The sequence below is a fragment of the Dendronephthya gigantea genome, unplaced genomic scaffold (assembly GCF_004324835.1).
Source record: "Dendronephthya gigantea isolate DGI-Jeju-01 unplaced genomic scaffold, DenGig_1.0 000000F, whole genome shotgun sequence".
NCBI classification, from domain to species: domain Eukaryota; kingdom Metazoa; phylum Cnidaria; class Anthozoa; order Malacalcyonacea; family Nephtheidae; genus Dendronephthya; species Dendronephthya gigantea.
The window spans coordinates 5172529-5191612 of record NW_021163010.1 but is presented as its reverse complement, the minus strand read 5'-3'; the positions used below and the strand labels follow the sequence as shown (position 1 = coordinate 5191612).

At 36.6% G+C, this 19084-nt stretch overlaps 4 protein-coding genes across 4 annotated transcripts; 2 read left to right on the top strand and 2 right to left on the bottom strand.

Moving 5' to 3' along the window:
- Window positions 1-27: 27 nt before the first annotated feature.
- Window positions 28-4139, bottom strand: LOC114520412 (polycomb complex protein BMI-1-like). Its single transcript, XM_028540669.1, has 10 exons — window positions 4055-4139; window positions 2380-2499; window positions 1942-2038; window positions 1769-1824; window positions 1514-1567; window positions 1162-1246; window positions 1050-1080; window positions 845-943; window positions 651-734; window positions 28-484 (listed from the first exon to the last, which is right to left on the bottom strand). The coding sequence occupies exons 2-10, from the start codon at window positions 2486-2488 to the stop codon at window positions 248-250; spliced, it is 852 nt and encodes a 283-aa protein (XP_028396470.1). The 5' UTR covers window positions 2489-2499; window positions 4055-4139; the 3' UTR covers window positions 28-247.
- Window positions 4140-6736: 2597 nt separating this feature from the next.
- On the top strand, window positions 6737-7231 carry LOC114520439. Its single transcript, XM_028540702.1, has one exon. The coding sequence runs from the start codon at window positions 6737-6739 to the stop codon at window positions 7229-7231; it is 495 nt and encodes a 164-aa protein (XP_028396503.1).
- A 1292-nt stretch (window positions 7232-8523) lies between these two features.
- On the top strand, window positions 8524-14248 carry LOC114544812 (polycomb complex protein BMI-1-like). Its single transcript, XM_028563345.1, has 11 exons — window positions 8524-8571; window positions 9359-9490; window positions 10903-11031; window positions 11609-11705; window positions 11816-11871; window positions 12117-12170; window positions 12312-12384; window positions 12733-12763; window positions 12907-13005; window positions 13122-13205; window positions 13340-14248. Exons 3-11 carry the CDS (start codon window positions 10926-10928, stop codon window positions 13508-13510), a joined length of 771 nt encoding a protein of 256 aa, XP_028419146.1. The 5' UTR covers window positions 8524-8571; window positions 9359-9490; window positions 10903-10925; the 3' UTR covers window positions 13511-14248.
- Window positions 14221-17006, bottom strand: LOC114544918 (sorcin-like). Its single transcript, XM_028563425.1, has 9 exons — window positions 16877-17006; window positions 16156-16221; window positions 15909-15978; window positions 15730-15773; window positions 15226-15294; window positions 15072-15150; window positions 14845-14958; window positions 14667-14725; window positions 14221-14558 (listed from the first exon to the last, which is right to left on the bottom strand). The coding sequence occupies exons 1-9, from the start codon at window positions 16895-16897 to the stop codon at window positions 14532-14534; spliced, it is 549 nt and encodes a 182-aa protein (XP_028419226.1). The 5' UTR covers window positions 16898-17006; the 3' UTR covers window positions 14221-14531.
- Between the last annotated feature and the right edge of the window lie 2078 nt (window positions 17007-19084).

Sequence of the window (19084 nt, the reverse complement as noted above, 5' to 3'; positions counted from 1 at the left end):
TAAACATAGTTACGAAACAAACTAATTTAAAAATTTCAATATAGTCATATTATATATACCTACATATGTACAGTCAACAGCATGCCTCAAATCGTTTGGTTTAAGGTGGCTCCCTACACTTTTTTAAAAATTCAAAAGGAGCGAGGTTGCTGCTAAGGATTTTCTGCACTATTCATCAGCAAAGGCCTCGCTCTTGCGATTTACCGCGAATACTACCATCACGTACTACAAATCCAGGTTCTTTAACTTATAAGTTCGCATCAGTCAAAGCATCTGTGGGAAATGAGTCGACATCCATTTTGTTCTCGGAAACTTCATTCTCATTGCTTATGTCAGCTTGGGATGCATCCTGCTTGCTATCTTGTTTTTCGTTGAATGAAGTAGGGATGACTGCAGAAGGAATGCTACCATCGTAGGAGTTCTTTTCCACATCTATTACTTTGTCTTTCGGAATAACATCAAAGTAAAGATCCAACGGAGCAAGCTAAAACGTGGGGCAACAAACAATGGATATTGTATTTTAGTTTTTACTCGGGTATAGAGACAGTTCTAAATGACTGCACAGTTTACCTTTCTTCATTATCACGGGGTTTACAAAAACTAAAGTAACCTCTGAGGAAATATAAAATGGTCTACGGTCACGAACTTACCTTTCCATATCTACCATATATCCTAGCCACCTCTTTTAACGTTAAATGATCAAAAAGCACTTCGTCGCTGCGTGAAATTTCAACCTGAAACGAAACTTAATCGTAAGAGCATGTAGGAAGTGATTCTTTTCATGCTTTTTATATATTCGAAATAAAAGTTCCAGCACATTTTCATATTTTGAAAAAAACCGTACCTCCTGAGAATCCTTGACAAAAAATTTAATTCTTAAAAACTTCTTCAATATCCTCACTGGCATAGAGGAGGGACAGCGAAGGTAACGAATTGGAAACATCTAAATTAAGGAAAATCATTAGCAAAAAAAGAAGTAGAATAACAAACAATAGCCATATAGTCAGAACGAGGAAGGTGGTTAACGATCAGGATGGAACATTTATCACCTTAATTTGTTCATTTTTGTTTTTATTTCTCCTATGGAAGAATAAACAGATATCGTCTCATTAAACAAATGAATTTTGTACAGTTTTCTTCCGAGTATCTATCATTGCTTACTGTCGTTGTTCCAATGTTACATAAATTGGATCCGGGAGATGGGGAACATTAACAACACCATCCGCATCATGTGTTTCTTCTTGTGCTAAAGAGTTTTTACATTTTATTGGATTTGCTGTATAGGTCAGGGTAACATTTTGAACGTAAATTGGCTTATCGTCTTGTGACTTAAGGCACGGTGTGCTTCAGGTAATGATGATAATGATATATACATGCAGATTGAAACTGGACCGGATGCTAACCGCTAGTTAAATTGTCGTTACTGTCTTGACAGATATAATGATAATTAACTCAGTATTCGCATATAAAAAATAATACTATTCCAGATCAGAAAGTTGCTTAGAAAATCTACCTGGCTCCTCCGTTGACATAAGTTTCTTGAATTCTTGCTTCGCTTTATGGTAATCTAAAAAGATTTCTCTCGTTTTACATTTGCTTTTGAAAAACGTCTTCGAATCCTTTGCTTGTAAATTCGATATATTCGTTCTGACGATAGGCATGCAATGATCAAACTTTACTGTTTTAGTTGGTTAGTTACATTGAATCAGTTCTCATAGAGTGCACCCTGTTTGTTCTACACCAAATTGATTATGAAACATAATCTTACCATCATATAAAGATGGTACCAGTTTATACACTAGATCTTGAAGAACAGGATCAGGTCTATAATATAGGAAAGTTAAAAAGTCTCTTAAAGTTCTTGACCATATATATAATTATGCATAAAGGCTATGGTGTCATTGAGTTGGTGTTGTTTAGTTTGAAGGTTGTCTTCGTTACCTAACGTGAAGAAGAGGTCGCGTTTTATGAATTTCTGTTTGACAAACTGGACAGTTGCATGAAGTCTCCAGATACCTCACGATACAACTCTTGCAAACTATAGCGAACAAAAACAAAAATCATGATATGGAAAAATTAGTAAATGACGTGAATGTTTTCCAACTTAATTGACACTTGTATACAAGTTTCATCTATTCAACATCACACGAAGCTGATTTTCAGGAGGGGCGTGATTTAAAACTTTTAAAACAAAATATATATACTAACGTTTGTACATGCATTTTATATTTATAGACTAAACAATTCCCCTTTAGATAATTTGGAAAATTAATTTCATTTCCGTTCAGTTCTTACCAGGCTCGCACAGAAAAAATCGATGGTATATAACATTACACCAACCCATAAGAATCTTTTATCTAGATACGATTGATAACTTACAAGAATGCAGGCATTCCATAATGGTCGTTGCCTCGACAAAATATCCACCGCATATTGAACACGTAATATTCGCGTTGAGAGTGTTAAGATGAACTGTTCGTAACATCATGAAAAGAATATCTGCACAAAAACAAAAGTTTCACTTGTGAACAACAGCTGAGGAGATCATGCAAATGCTCATTTATGAACGTTATATATTTTGTCAGATTTTCTTTACGCTCAGCTAGTCAGCATTAGCTTGGTCAACCCTAAAGTCCCCAATTTTATGAAATGCTCATGTGCAACGTCCTATACTCCTATATGACTATGCAAATAAATCCGGAATTTTTTCGTGAAATCTCCGGTCTATTTTTTCTGTTTCAAGTTCTCACGGAGCTCACAAATGGATATGAAACTATAATCAAAGACCGTTTGCACGTTACATATAGATGGAAGGTTACACTTGCATCGACTTGCATCAACCAAGACAACCATCTTAAATTTTATACAATTCAACGAGAGTTCTTTGAGAGTTCATTCAATACGAGTTGTTGGTATGCGGTTTTTACTTTGCGTGTAAAAGCACACTCAACAAAATCTGGCAGATTCTGCTGAATTAGTTCTGCTGAACTAGTCAATTCTCATCGACTCGCACACGACTTTTGTTCTCGTTTGATCCACGACCATCATATTACTAGAACTATCATACATATGAGTCCATGCAAACTGTGAATTGTTTTCTATAACTCGCACCAACTCACATTCTTATCTGGCCGGAATCTACTTCGTAAAAGATTCTATCATAGCTATAGGCATTCCTAGAATTGTGCGGTTGAAAAACTAAATGGATGAATCAGCTCTTCACATATAGTTCTATATAGGACTGCAAAGTGACATTAAACTTGTCAAAGATGACTCTCATCCTGGGGTATCTGATTGAATGAACAGGCGTAAAAATGTCTGATGTATCAGCACTTATAGGCATCACTCCGCATCCGTACAGGTTTCATTGATAAAATAGCTATATATCGCACAGCGTTGTCCACATCATGCATGGATAAATTTAGAGGCTATTGAATATATGCATTGCTATCAAGGCTTTTTTCAAGCGTCTATATAGCTCGATTTATATACTATACTCCATAGGCATATACTGTATAGGGATAAAGGCTGATTATCCGTCTGGACGAACTTTGGAGAAACCAAAAGAAAAGATAGTTCTATATATATAGTAATCCATATGTGCATGTATTCTGTGGCTGGTGTGTAAACGCGGATCATCCGTCTGTAGCTGGCCCAAATTCGCGTGCAGACAAATGATCTACCTAGTATCTCCAGTCATAGAGAATCAGTTAGTCTCTATACTACAGAGTACAGACTATAAGTATAGACCGACTATAATACTATAGCTTGGTTTCCGTATACAATTACTCGTGATGCGGTATTCAGTCTGTGATATCGTTTCAATTCATTCGTTTCATTTAAGCAAGAAATAGTTAATAGTATTAGATCTAGCATAGCTTACTTTATATCATAACACTATGTCACTTTGGCTTTGCTATATGAATAGTTAACGAGCCGGTTATTTGAACGGCAGCAATACGTACAGATTTATTCTCAAGAGTAATATACGTGAATCATAATCATGTGTAATAAAATTGAAAATGTAAACAGGTAACTATAGGAACACGATTACCTGAGCAAAGCTAAGACGTCGGCCTCGCAGTTTATATTCAGTGAAATTGCCACTCCACGTCTGACATGACATGCTACAAAAGCCATGCAAGATTAATACGTATGCAAATCGTCACGTGGTTTACTCTCAATGCATTCAATCTCTCAAAAAGATTAAACTTATTACTATGCTGTTTGTTTAAAAGATCGGACAACCTACAGAGTTTGGACCATTTACAGCATTTAATAAGCGTGAAACACGTCAACATTTCAGCTTATTCTCGCGTTATTGCGTCTCTCTGGTTTTGTTGTCAACTTAACTCTTAAAGCTTTGGTTGCCGGAAACGGCTTTGATATAGTTATTTTTTGCTTAGCACTGATTTTTATTTATCGAATGGGGGGCATTGTTTATGAAATCGAATGACATCCACATCACCACATAATAACATTCAAATTAATGATTGAGGGATTAATACACCCCTTCATTCGCACCCTAGCTGGGCTTTGTTGAAAGTAACCCTTGCCTTTCAGCCCTTTCTTACATCCGTTTTAAAATATCTTTCAGTCAGTCCGTTTTGTTTTTGTTTTTCATTTTTATTTTGTTTTCATTGACGTAAAATAATCTGTATTTTATCCGGCTTCGTCACGACCGTCGAAGATTTGGTCAGGATGTCTCGGCGTGTCACCATGCATTAGGCTATTAGCCTTCAACAGTAAAGTAATGGCGCCAAGCCACTCCTTTGACAAATTCACCATAATGCGAAATCGTCAGACCTTTAAAATACCTTTTTCAGTAAAACTTCATGCGAAAGGTTTGAGAGCAATTGCAAGACAAGAAATCTTTTATCCCAGTTTTTCTCTCTATTCAGACGATCCAACTTTGTTATTGGTAAAGCAGTACTGCATCGGTTGGCTTTAGTTGATTTGCTGCCGATTTGCAAGTCAACAGACTATATAACATCTAATCATCTATCAAAAGGTAAACTTGGATCCGATAAAACTTGGATCGTGTGAGCAAACCTTTTGTTGTTGTTTTTTTATCATTAAGAAAGAGATAAAACTTATCTGAAATTTCAATCTGATTGTTAGCTTTCAGTAATTTAATTGTTTTGATGGATGCAGAATCGGCAACCAATATTCGTGTCAGTCAATGGCACCAATGCTACAACGTCGAATGATTTCCCGTTCAGAGGAGCATAGGTATAGAAAGTACAGCCGGTTCGTCCGCAGATGCTAATTCGTCCAATCATTGTTTAGAGAACTGTTTTGATGGGCATCTTTTTCGACAAAAACAAGCATTTATAACTACGTACTTCATTCATAATGCGGCGACCACTAGCATGGCTGGATAGTTTAATGTGACTTAAACCCTATTAATTACGATTAGTTGTATGCAATTATCATTTTGACGAATGAAAAAGTGAGCAGACGCCAACAATCTTTCCCATTTTGTTCAGGGCGGAATTTGAACTGTTACGTTTGTATGTGTGTTTACATGTTCACATACGCCGGGGTAAGAATCGTATACGACAAATGGCACAGTGTAAATGGGCCTTTACATGCCAGAAAAGGTGATATAATTTTATCTGTAATAACGCAGCTTTCGAAGAAAATATCATAAACTGACTATGTCTACGAGTATGTGATTATCGATAACGAGAAACATATAGGTCAGCAAGCGCAAGACAAACCATTAATATACATCATCAAACACTTTACATTTTTCTCATTGCACATTAAAACAAGGAAACACAGGGGAGAGTCAGATATATTGGATTGTAGATGCGTCACGTGACCTCCTTTATCACGTCAGCATATCAGCTGTGTCTGCCGAAAGCAGGGCTTCCACTTGCAAGGAAATTTCCCTGCAAAAGGAAATTTGAGCTTTTTCAAGGAAAAAGACAAGGAAATTATACTTACGAGGAAATGGCCAGGAAATTTTAGTCTAAACATGGAATTTGCAAGGAAATTTAAAAATTTTTGTATATTAGAAAGAAAGTTGAATCGAAAATTGAAATATGTAATATATTTGCAAAAATTATTACTTGTAATGCAAATACACTAATGTATATGCAAATACTAAACTTGTTGGCATGAACACGGATGATTATTCTTCCTCAGAAAGTGAGTCTGAATGTGAAACCAGTGAATATCAAGAAACTTCACCGTCAACGTCTTGTCCAAATCCTAAAAAACGAAAGCGACCGAAACAAACGCAATCTTTTGTAGACAGCTGGTTGACAGAACAACAATTTAGCGGCTGGCTAACAAAGCGACTTGGAACTGATCAAAAGCCACAACCATTTTGCAAATCATGCAATAAATTCGTAACTTGCTCGAAAACAGGTTTGAAACGTCACTTAATCAGCAAGTCCCACCAGAATAGACATGCAACGAGTACCGCTAGCTGTAGTACTATTACCAATCTGTTCAATAAGGCCACCAACCGACATGAAACGAGTTCAATTGAAATTTAACTGTGTGCATTCATTGCAGAGCACAACCTGCCACTTTCACTTGCTGAAGACTTAGTGAAACTGCTTCGATCGCTTTTCCCGCTCAACCAGACTTTAAGAAACGTAATGCTTGGTAAAAAAAAGCGACTAACATTGTGCGGCAAGTTATCGGTTTCGACTACTTACATGAAGCAATTTCAGCATTGCAATCCCATAGTTACAGTTTGATCATTGACGAGACAACGGACATGAGCACCGCTAAACAACTTGCTGTATTAACCACTTTCTTTGACATGGAAAGTTTTGAGTACAAGTCATTCTTGCTTGACATGGCAGAAATTGTACAAGGAACAGCAGAAGGGATTTATTCGACTGTGAAGCACGTGTTTGCCGAACTGCACATTCCGATGGAAAGAATGATTGGCTACTCGTCCGACACGACCAATGTTATGTTTGGCGAATTTAACTCCGTCTCTCAGCTTTTAATGTCGGAGTTCCCAAACGTCTTTTCAGTTAAATGTTCATGCCATCTAATCCATTTAGTTTCATCTTATGCTGCACTGAAACTGCCAAAAGGATTAGAAGATTTGGTTCGCGATGTATATAACCACTTTCATCGCTCATCCAAGCGACAAGAAGTCTACCAGCAGTTCCAAAAATTCTATGATGCTGAACCCCGCAAACTGCTCTCGCCGGGCAAACTCGCTGGCTTTCTTTACAATTGTGCGTGGACCGCATTTTAGAACAGTACCTTGCCTTACAACATTACTTTGTCCTTGTTGCAAACGAAGACCCGACTCATTCAAATGATCACATTCTCAAGGCGCTTCACAATAAGTTCACCCTCGCGTACCTCGAATTCCTTAGCCACCAGCTTGAACGTTTTAATTCATTCAATCGGCTCTTTCAAAGTGAAAGGCCCCTTCTACAAAACCTCAGAAAAGAAGTCGAAGGGATGATAAAATCAATAGCAAGCGATTTTATGTCCATTGCATATGTCAAGCAAACTAAGACAAAAGATATTGATCCAACCAGAGTCGGACATCATCTACCACTGCATCAAGTCTATATCGGTGTTGCAGCAACTACTACCATGCATGAGATCAAGGCAGGTGCAAAACAGGAGGATGTACAAAAATTTCTGAGCGACTGCAAGAATTTTCTTATCGAGAGCATCTTGCAAATCAAGAAAAGATTTGATTTAGAAGCCGAAATACACGACATTGTTTCTTGTATTGCACCAGAGAACGCTGCCGCTCGTGTCCCACCGTCTTTGATTCACATTATTCAGAAGTTACCTTATTTAAACGAATTCTTGGATACTGCGAAACTTGATCTGGAATGGAGAGAACATGTTTTCGAAGATGGCCTCAAACCTGATCTTCACTGGGATGAATATTGGAAGATTGTTAAAGATGCTAAAACCCCTACAAGAGAGTCCAAGTACCCAAATCTCACCAAATTTGTTGAGATTCTCGCCTCTTTCCCATTCTCCAATGCACCAGTTGAGAGAGTTTTTAGCATATTGAAGCGAGTCAAGAGCGAGCACCGCACATCTCTCAAGTCCTCATCGTTAGTGGCGTTACTTCAATGTAGAATGGCAATGAAGAATGACAAGTTAACATCTACGAATTTGAAACCAAGCCAAAGAGCTTTGGGTCTTGCAGATAAAATGAAAGCTAATGCAACTGATGAACAAGCCAAAGAGCTTAGAAAGAAATTTCTTGACGAATTATTTGAAGAGAACGCTTGAAATTAAATTGACTAAGATTCGAGCGAGTCACCAGCAAACTGTCTATTCTTGACTATTAAAATACTTCCGGATGTTTTTAAGGAGTTGTTTTGTATATAGAATATAAAATTGATGTTTGAGGTTGTAAATTTGTCACCATGGGAAAAAATTGTTTTTTTTATCAGGGTAATTTGCAAGGAATTTGCAAGGAAATTAGGCAATTTTGGCAAGGAAATTTTTTCATAAAAAAGGATTTTTTGGAGTCTGAACAGGAAATTTGGCAAATCAATTGTGGAAGCCCTGGCCGAAAGTCTGAAACACAAGTCAAACATATATGTTGGTATAAAGAAGGTAATTATTATCACTTTGTATTGAAGTGGATAAGTTTATTTAATGCACAAATTGTAAACCAACTATATCTCTATCTCCCATTGCATTGATGTTGCCTTAAATGCCACTCTTTCGCACGTAATTTGCTATTTAATTCAAGGTATTAATTTTACAAGGGTAAAATCCGGCCATCTTGTAAATCATGCTGTGTCTATATCAGGTTTGCATTTCTGTCAGGCGCGATAAACGAACTGTTTAAAAGTATAAGTTTTGTTTATAGTTTCTAACATTTGAAGAGGAATCATCTTGTTTCATGCAATGTTCGTATTTTATTGAAAATGAATAAATTCTGTTTATTCTTCATTAGACTAAAATAATTTCAACTGTAATTGGAGTATAAAGACTAAAAGCCAATCGAATATCAAGTCATGCAGTGCAAATGCCATTTCAATTCTGTCCAAGAGAAATAATGTTTTGTCCCACAAACCCGCATGCTTTAATATTTGAAAAGCTATAGCTAAATTTTGGAATTTTAACAGGACAAAAATAATTTAAAAATTTAACGACACTTATGGGAAGGCGAAGTAGGAGTTTTAAATTTTAAGTTATTAAGTAAAGAATTTTGAGCAACTTGCCGGCATGGAAATATTTCACATCACTCAATAGATCAACTTCAATCCGTAAAACTATCCGCATTTATCTATATTGATAACTCCGTAGAAATATTCTATCTGAAGGCAAGCAATGTAAACAGGAGTTGAGTATTTGTTTTTGACTGAAGTCTAAAGTTAATCGTTCCGTATTTCAGTGAAAGAGACAAAGATTGAAAGAAGGATAATTTAGAAAACATGCAGCCAAATACCTCTGAAATCTAAATAGGTGATGGATTACTGACAATCTCAATAATTCCAAGAATTAACGTTCTTTCAAGCGGCTGCAGGTATAGTATGGTAATGTTGAGGCACATTCTCAGGCAATGCATCCGACGGCATTGGTAACTAAACAGGCATATACGCGCACTTTGACTGTCATTACAGACATTTCGGGGCATCCAAGTCGCGAAACTCGTATGTAATCAGAGAGTTTCGGCTACGCTCGATTTCTTCCGTTTTGATCACAGCTACTTTTCACACAAAATTTAAACATGGTGTGGGGAGAATTACCGGCCAGCAGGAAGCAGTCGAATTCAAAACGTGTCAAATGCAGAGTATTATATCAACTTAACTCTTATAGTCAAGCCTTGTTGTGAATCTATTTTGCAACTTTCCTGATGGAAGGAAAGAACTGCCACTTCCAACACGGAAATTTGAAATAAGCAATATATTGAACGTGCAGTATTGAAATGGCGGCTGTCAAACGAGACATTTTTCTCATTCAGTTTAATGCTGATTTTACCAATCATATCAATTTTAATGTACCGATATTATTGCTTGATGTTTACCTTCCATCTGCATACTTTATGTAAATTACAGGTATAACTTGAACTGGTGATTTTTAAACAATCTTAATGAAAAGGTTTGGGTGTTTATAGCTCCACGTGACTGTCAAACCTTTCAAAGGTAAAGCCTAGGCCCTAAAGGCAAGCTGAGAAAGAAGGGTGCTTACCATCCATTTACCTTGCGGCACAAGGAATTTCCATAAAAACTTTCCGATGGAAATTCCTTGTACCATTTGCTTTCCCTATTGGAATTTCCGATCTCTCAAGCCAAGGTGACGTTTTGCTCAGACTCCGCTTAAATGCATACAGGCATGCGTATTGTTCTCTGCATATATAGACTACAAGTGGGAACATTCAACATTCTTTGTCGCTAAAATAAAATTTGCTTAATTTTGACAGAACTTTTTAAATTTCTCGAAGATTTCTTTAATATGACAGCCTAAACCCTTTATTGAGTAAAGCAAGGTTATACGGAACAACGGGAAATTTATAAGCGATGGAAGAAACCATGCACTATCCGTTGGTTAGCGCTATCCATCTTTCGTACAACCGCCAACCGGCCCCTGAGCTTGTTTATCTAATCGGCAAGGCCGTGCGACGGCACTTTGCATGGACGGCAAATTCTGAATATGGACGGTTAAATTTACTGGACAGCTATATGCAATATTTCGTGAATATATGCGATTGCAATATTGGTGCATCTTATCTGCCGTTTATTATATACTTTTACTATTTACTTTTTTTGGCTTATTATACTATAATTTTATCATGTTTTTTCGCAAAGAGTTCTCTAAAAACATTAGACCATGTATACATGAAATTATTTAGACGGTGGGGAAACTATAGCTATAGCTAGAGGAAACTATAGCTATAGTTGCACTCATGATAATAACGTCTCTATATATACATTCCAGAAAGAAAATGTGGTGATTCAGTGATGTTACCCACACTAAAATTATCCGAAATGAACGAAAACCTCACATGTCCATTGTGCAAGGGATATCTCATTGATGCTTGCACCATCGTAGAATGTCTTCATTCATGTATGTAAATGATCTTTTTTAAGATTGTCTTTACTGTCTTACCCGCCTCAGTTTACCTTTTCTAAAGTCATCCCCTCCACCGTTGATAAGGCGTTGGTAAGGGACGGAGTTGGATGTTAGAAAAACGTGTAAACGTGTTTGAATGTCGTGCGTATATTTAGAAGTTCTGTTTAGATGCCCATGCAATGTGTTTGCCCTGCATGGTCTTCATATAATCACAGTCTCTATTAGAGAGAGGTGAGGATACCCCGCGGTTCAGGTTAACGGGTACACGTAGCCTTTAGCCTTCTTTTCTTCAATGAATTCCCATCGATGTTTGCGGACTGTTTTGGACTTCAGCTAGACAGTCCTTCTCCAGTAGACTTTGGCCTCTTCAGGCAAGCAAAATTTGAATCATGAAACATGAGAGAAGCAAGACACTCCATTGGACAAAAAAACTCTTACTACCGGTACCCGTAGATCAGTACCGGGGTATCTCAAGCTCTCTCATTGACAACGGACTACTGACTATACGGTAGAATGGTCACATTCCAACTAACATAATTTTGTGGTGGTGATAATACGCTATAATTTGTAGTCTGTAAAAGTTGCATTGTACGTTTCCTGGACACTTCATATAACTGTCCTGTATGTCATACAGAAGTACACAAGACAAAACCCTTGGTCAACGTTAGGTACGTATTCCGACACCATGCACCTATATATATACACTGCATCTGCACTTTCATCGTCACTTCCGCGTCAAAGATTTCTTGCATCTTAGGCATTTTATAATTTTTTTCAGACCAGATCCAACGTTGCAAGATATCGTGTATAAAATGGTTCCTAATCTATACGACAGTAAGTTGACAACGCATAATACAAACCAAGAAAACATTCAAATCCCAAATTTTCTAATCTTTATCTTTAACTAGCTTTAATGATTCCAATACTATAATTTATCAGCCCAATCCGAAGTCTAATGGGTCTAATCTTAACTCGTATTAAGATAATCCTAACTAGACTAATAAAACCTTAATCGTAAGCCTTTCGATAAGGCCATTTCACCATTAAATTAAGTAGCAGTAACGCTTTACTGTTATTAGATGAACGCCTGAATCGAAAATCATTTCAAGCAAGTCTCGCTGAGGGTGAAGAAGGTAGAAGTGAATATAATGTTCATTTACTAGTTTTTAGTATTGGTATATTGGGGAAAAGTTATAGTGCATGGCATGCATGTATCGACCAGCGAAAACCTTGCTGCTCTGATCACTACACTAGCTGCATCTTCGTTTATTCAGGTAGGAATGTAGATGGCGTTGCAAACATAGCGGACAATTCAGACGCGGTATACGTGACCTTAGATCATCATCAGTAAGTAGCCAAATAACCGCACTAATATTCCGAATGCAATGCTCCTTGGATACCCGTATGGTACTTCTTACCTGGTAGCAATTGCATGTATAATTCATCACCAGTTGTTCACGACCTGTCTGAAGATGGCCACAATCTCTTATCTGACACACGTCACACATGCAGGGTTAGAGAGCATGTTAGTCAGCAGTCAACGCGACCGTTGCTAAATCATTGTTCTAAAATTCCCTAATTGATATAGGAATCCATCAGTCTAAATTTTACCGTAAAGGTTCTTTTTTTATATGTTACACCTCGCCAATCAAGCCCTGCAACTTCTGATAGTCAACGGTTTTGACACTTTTTTAGGCGAAACGTGTTAAAAGTGAATCAAAAAAAGGTAACAGAGATTTTAGATGTCAAATGTCAATGGGATTTATATGAACGATAGTGGTCTCTATACTATCTATATAGTAGCTATCTAGTACCATATTTTTGTCAGAATTAAGAAGTTCATAAGTGCATGTGTTCTATTTAATCTAGGTTCTTCCAACTCGTTATTTAAGATGTTCCAAGCATGTTCCCATCAGAGTACTCAAGAAACTTATTCAAATGAAATTTCAAGTGAAGAAAACATACAGTGTAAGTCGATTTAGTATAAAAACGAAGTTAATTACTAGTACTTCACTTTAATACTTCACTTTAATAGTACTTCAAGTCTTGTGCTACGCCAACATATAGTTATATTGTCGCTCAAGGTTGAAATATCGCGTTGTGATGAAGTTTTAAGTGAAAACTTAAGCCTGCAAGAAATCTCGCGCATTTATGGCCTTCATGGAAAGGTATGTCCTGGCTTTAATTTGCGTTAGTCTGGTCATTTTTATTTACTAAAACCTGTGATTGCATGCAGATTGAACATAGCTAGCCTAATACCAATTGTATTCAAAACATGATTTCACCATGATATTTTCTATAGACTGGACCAATCGATTTAAAATTTGACGTTATTTCGCAACAAAATCCAGACGTGCACATATCGGATATTAATACTCAGACAAACACAGAATTACGTCCTGTCATACCAGAATCAATGACAGTTGGGAAATCTAACGGACAAAACTATGCTTCAACTTCACGCATATCTTGAGCTGTTCCATGTCAGGTTTTTTATTGGACTACGACTGTATGCAATGGCCAATAGTATAGGTCATCACATTATGGGGCATGGAAAAATGAGAGGATACGGTCCAATACAAAAATTTATACCAAATTTTTCAGGCCTTTGCACAACCATAACTATGCCAGAAATCTTTGCAAATATGTTAATGACGAGTTTTTAGAAGCATGGTGATTGCAAAGCGTCGTTCGCTCTGGTCATTCTGGTCGCGATAATCTTTTGCCAGAATTTCTACATAAATGTAAATGTTTTTCCCTTTTTGTATATTTGTATCATCAATGGGTTGGTAATCATGATATAAGTGTACATTGAAGTGCCAAAATATACACTTGTTTTGAATACCATTTTCTATTTTATTGCATGTTCTTTTTCTAGCATTGCTGCTTTTTCGATAATTGCATATTTTCTTTTTAACCTGATTAACGCGGTAAACGCAATTTTTAAATATTCGAATAGTAATAATTCAGTAAGAATTCGAACAGTAAGAACGTTCTTGTTCTTGACTTATATATCGAGTAACATACATACCCATGCATTGCCAAATTACAAGTTAACCCTCAAAAGCATGCCTTTTGTTTTGTTACCGGAATCATACCACCAAAAAGCCTTGTATATAAAAAGACGGACCCGTCTTAGAATACAGTAAATAATACTTATTTTAAAGAAACGATAAATAGAAAAAAGCAATAATTTCATATTGTATTAAAACATCAAGATACAATTCTTTAAAGTTAAGCTACTAATGCTAAATAATAATTTATCTCACTTTGGGCTATACCTGTAGGCTATATACCGCACGGCAAAGTTGAAATTACAGTTAGGCTGATAATCATCATACATCTACACGTGACAATATTAATCAAATAAAATTTATCACAATGAACAGTGTAAATATCTTGTAAAGTACTGTCCCAGCATCCTGGGTATAATTAAAAATTGACTGTTGATTGCACTCCCGATTTCCTTGCAAACTGAAGTTATACTTTAGAGTTTAGGTGAACATCGACACTTGAATGAACTACAAAAGAAAATAATAGTTTATATATGATTTACTATTAAGTCGACTATAGGTAACTATGTAACTTAGTGATAGCTATGGTGATAGCAACCTTATCAGTGAACTTACATCGTCATAACCAAATGTTGCCACGCCTTGCTGCGCTGTATCGCGACGACGGAAATGTTCTAAAAAATATCAACACTTAACGGGATGTTTTTGTTTATTTCATGCACAAATGCGGTGAAGAATTTGTTGGTCATATGTTTATGTAGGCCATGAAGGGATATATATTGTCGTATCTTACCGGTTAAACTTCGGAGTCGTACGGCGCAAGCGACAAAATCATCAAAACTTATACGATGGTTGGTCGAATAACGGTTCACGATGATTTGTAAAGCAGTTGGAGAGAGGTTGTAACCTATAAAGATAAAGGATATCAGAACACCCTCGGGAACAGCGTCACGAATTTGGTTGCAACAAGTAAAAATGTAGCAATTTCCGAGAAGTGGTACCACTGACAGTCTGACATACCCCAACTTGTCAACGCTGCTTGAAGCTCGTGAGGTTCTACAGTTCCTGATCTATCTCGGTCATACTGCATGAAAGTTGTCTGAAATAAATGGCCCAAAATATAATTTTAATTGCACACAATTTGTATCGGCATTTGTGCCAAAGTTAATTTTACCTTCCAGTGAGAGAGAACGTTCCATAATTCTTTAAATTCGCTAAATCCCATACGAGCGTCCCGATCTCGCTTTGAACTTAAGGTCAAGGATGGAATACATGTGATACACGTTTTTTGATTTTGTGTATTTATTACGTACAGATCATTGGTGTTCTTTCAGATCAATGACTAACTCTGGACGACCAGGCTTTGCTTTAGTAACTCGTTTTAGTTTAGAAGATCAAAATATATATGTAAAGGTGAGATAAAAGAGTTCTATGACCTTTTTTAATTTTACCAAACTGACAAATGTTTTGTAATGGTTTTAGTGTGGTTGACCAGTCAATACCATAGAGCAAGGAAGATGAGTCATCTTCCAAGATCAAAAAATATTAACCACAAAATCACTGTGGGTGCTATCTTAAGGATAGAGTTAGTGGGACTCAAATACTGTATATGAGCTGTACCATTTAATTACCCCTTGGATTTTGGACTAGTGATGACAATTGAAATTGAAAAGGATACATTGAGCATAGCAATCATAATTCTGCAGGTATCCAAGCTGAATTCTAAAAAATCCAAGAATGTAACATGAAGGTAAACAATCAACTTACAAAATAAGCACTACATTAATACTAAAATTCAGGCTAATGTTATTTATTGATATTTAAATATGTATTTGGTATCAGAGAACATTAACTTACGTTGATAGTTTCCTGAGATCCCCGATGACATCAAGCATCTTTGTAATTCATGTGCATCAATTTGTTGATCCTGTTAATTACAGATTGAACTACACATGAATGATCCTGGCATTATAAGCATAATACCTAACTAAAATCACATGGGGCAGGTGCTGGGGCAATTCTGCTGCTGTTATCTATTGATTTATGGTTAGTGTCTTTGGCTGCATTGCCAGGGTGAAATTATAATGAAAAAATGATATGGTACCTGTCCAGCAACTGCAGCAAAATAGCCAAACAAAGGATCTGGTTGACCACCTGGATACCCTGGAGCCTTGAAATATGTACATAGAGGGATTGTTGGAATATATGGAACTTATGATAAGTACCAGTATATTTAATATATACCTTTTTAACATGTCATACGTGTTTTTTACTTAAATTTCAACCTGAATGAACCAATTGTTAAGCGTAATGCCAAAAGCAACAAAACTGGTTTATCATGAAAGCTTTAGGTAGAAATAATAGTGAGAATTTAATACTTCCTGTTTGAAAATATAATTGACTAGTTGGAGTGATAGGTGGAGAGTATGGAATCATGTGATAAAAAATGAACACACAACTACAGGAAAAAAATTACTTTTTGCCAGTATTGATTACACATACCAGTGTATTTGATATTTTACAAGCTCAATTCGAAAAATATTAAATAGTGCTCACTGTTCCCTTGTTTAAAAAGTAAATAACATGCTTGCGGGAAGTTAATAAACTACTGAGAAAATCAATCAAAACAAATTTGGTCTTTTAATAACATGTACGACAATATTTTAACCTAGCAACGCTGCTGTAAATCTAAAAACGCATTGGAATATACATAATATAATTTACAACATCCGGCACGAACGAATATCAGCATTGCCAGAATCCATCTCTGGGCGAAACAAATACCATTCTATACACGAAAAAGAGGCAGTTTCTATAATACTTACACCATATCCTGGGTAAGCCATTTTATATTACTTGATGAGGAGAAACAAACTATTTACTTGTATATTCAAATTTCAAAAGGCGTGTGATGTTGTCTTCACAGCTCTGACACTGCAACAACTTTCGGAATTCGAAGACGTGTCAGCGGTTTGTTGTCAATCACGGAAGTACTTCAAGTATAAATTATTACAGCACTTTTTTTCGGAAACATTCAGGGTTAGTTTTCTTGGAACTACTCACTTCCATATTATAGAAACTTGTATGTATATAGCACAATCTAGACTTCGTACAACTGGTCTTAGGTACAAACAACTAGGAAAAAATTTTCATAATATACTCTACTCAATTTCGATTCATTCCTGCATGCTAATGTATGATACAGATGAATCGATCCTCTGGTTGGAATCCTGATAAGCTCGTTTTTAAAACTGGCGCAGACGAGCAATTTCCGGAGATAATTTTCCTTGACTGCTGAACATGTTCGGGTGAACGACTTAAAATAACAAGTTTTCCTTGTTAAGAATCCTAGGGCCAGTTGTACAAAGCGCTATCCACCGGACAGGTGTTTTTTTTCAATAGCTCCAAAATTGCCTGTTGTTCGGTATAAAAACCTTAGGGCTTAGTATTCCTAAATCGAGGATTGTCGTTAAAGATTCTTACCTTAAATCTGTTATTTTCCGTTTAAGGCATTTTTACAACATTTAAATGTAAAAAATCACCCTCCGCTGGATAGAGTGAATGAGTGATCCAGCTATCGTACATACAGCCCTAGGTGCTAAATCTAGGAAACTAATAGAAAAACTGTCCGCACGTTCCCACAAGAAAAAGTTGTTTGTCCGCAGTAAATAAAACACAAAAAAATTAAATAAAGAAGAAACTCATCAAATAAACTCGCTTGTATCTGCGCAATTAACTTTTGCGCGTCTTTTATTGTGACGCATAATGTGACGTCATAATGAGGTTTCATCTCACGAATTCGGCTTATCAAAATCAAGAATACACTGACGAAAAAAGTTAAAGACGAAAAAGAAAGAGGGGGAACGATGACAATCTATCTCCAAGAAAAATGCAGATGAGGGAAAAAGTCGTTGTCAATGTGATAAGGTAGGTACGGACCACAATGATGCAAACAAAATCCACTCTTAATTGTATGTGTATGTCGCCGAATGTCTAGTCTGAATGAAAAATGTATAGAATTGCGACTTTACATCAAATGTGATACAACAACTGCCTAGGCAGTTTTCATACGACATACTGAAGGCACATTTGATGTTTCTCTCTTGTGTTTTTAATAGATGTCAGGTCCAAATTTCGAATCAATTGAATTTAAAGATCCAAATTCCGCCATACTTGGAGCCCTTGTAGGGAGCTTGGGTACTCTAGTTATTGTCGTGAGTGCCTTCTATATCTTTAAAAGGTAGGATGCCTGAGTATCAATATTTTAGCCTGGTATCTCAGTGGAAAGAAATACGTACCACAAAGCATGTTTTGTTCTTGGAACACTCATGACTCCCCCCGCACCCCTTACGACCAAAACTGATTTAGACTGGGCTTTTAACTCCCATTAAAAATAATACTCTAATAATAAATAAGTGTGATATGACTGAAATGGGTAGGGTCATCACCTATTGTAAGACCTTGTTGATGCCTTTATTGAGTCTTCTGATTGCTGAAACCACAATCGAATGGAATTCCAAGTGTTTGTGAATGCGTTTTTTTATGCACATTGTACTGTGGGTCCCAAGATAACGCTAGTATGCTGCATGATAAAAGCAATGCGTTTATGCATGATAAAATCAATGCAATTTTGGCTCATATCAAGATACCGCTACATTTTTCAATTTGTAGATGGTTGAAATGGAGAAAAAATTTAACAAGAAGAAGGCAGCATAAACTACGTAAACTATCGACGCCTGTTGAGAAGGTATTATCACCGCAGATGAGTGAAGACAGTTCTGAGCCAATATACGAGGACATCGTCGACGTTGATACGACTGGGAATCCCTCTTATGCCAATCTTCCTCCACCAGCGCCAGGATTGTATTCGAATATGACCTTCTCCACAATATCTCATGACACACAGTCGCTGCCTGAGACTGTGGTGGACGGAGAAAGAGGTGGAGCCTCCACGAACGCAATTCCAGCATATATCTCTCGATATGATAGTCTAGTTACATGGTTAAAAAGTATGTCCGGTGTGCAGGAATAGC

Coding starts and splice junctions, on each gene's coding strand:
- LOC114520412 (XM_028540669.1), bottom strand. CDS start 2,488: ATGATGTTACGAACAGTTCATCTTAACACTCTCAACGCGAATATTACG. Junction 735..844: donor TTGTCAAGGATTCTCAGGAG/GTACGGTTTTTT, acceptor GTTTCGTTTCAG/GTTGAAATTTCACGCAGCGA. Junction 485..650: donor TATATGGTAGATATGGAAAG/GTAAGTTCGTGA, acceptor CCCACGTTTTAG/CTTGCTCCGTTGGATCTTTA.
- LOC114544812 (XM_028563345.1), top strand. CDS start 10,926: ATGTTACCCACACTAAAATTATCCGAAATGAACGAAAACCTCACATGT. Junction 11,706..11,815: donor AAACCCTTGGTCAACGTTAG/GTACGTATTCCG, acceptor AATTTTTTTCAG/ACCAGATCCAACGTTGCAAG. Junction 13,006..13,121: donor AAGTGAAGAAAACATACAGT/GTAAGTCGATTT, acceptor TTGTCGCTCAAG/GTTGAAATATCGCGTTGTGA.
- LOC114544918 (XM_028563425.1), bottom strand. CDS start 16,897: ATGGCTTACCCAGGATATGGT. Junction 15,151..15,225: donor ACGTTCTCTCTCACTGGAAG/GTAAAATTAACT, acceptor CATTTATTTCAG/ACAACTTTCATGCAGTATGA. Junction 14,959..15,071: donor AGCAGCGTTGACAAGTTGGG/GTATGTCAGACT, acceptor TTATCTTTATAG/GTTACAACCTCTCTCCAACT.
- LOC114520439 (XM_028540702.1), top strand. CDS start 6,737: ATGAGCACCGCTAAACAACTTGCTGTATTAACCACTTTCTTTGACATG.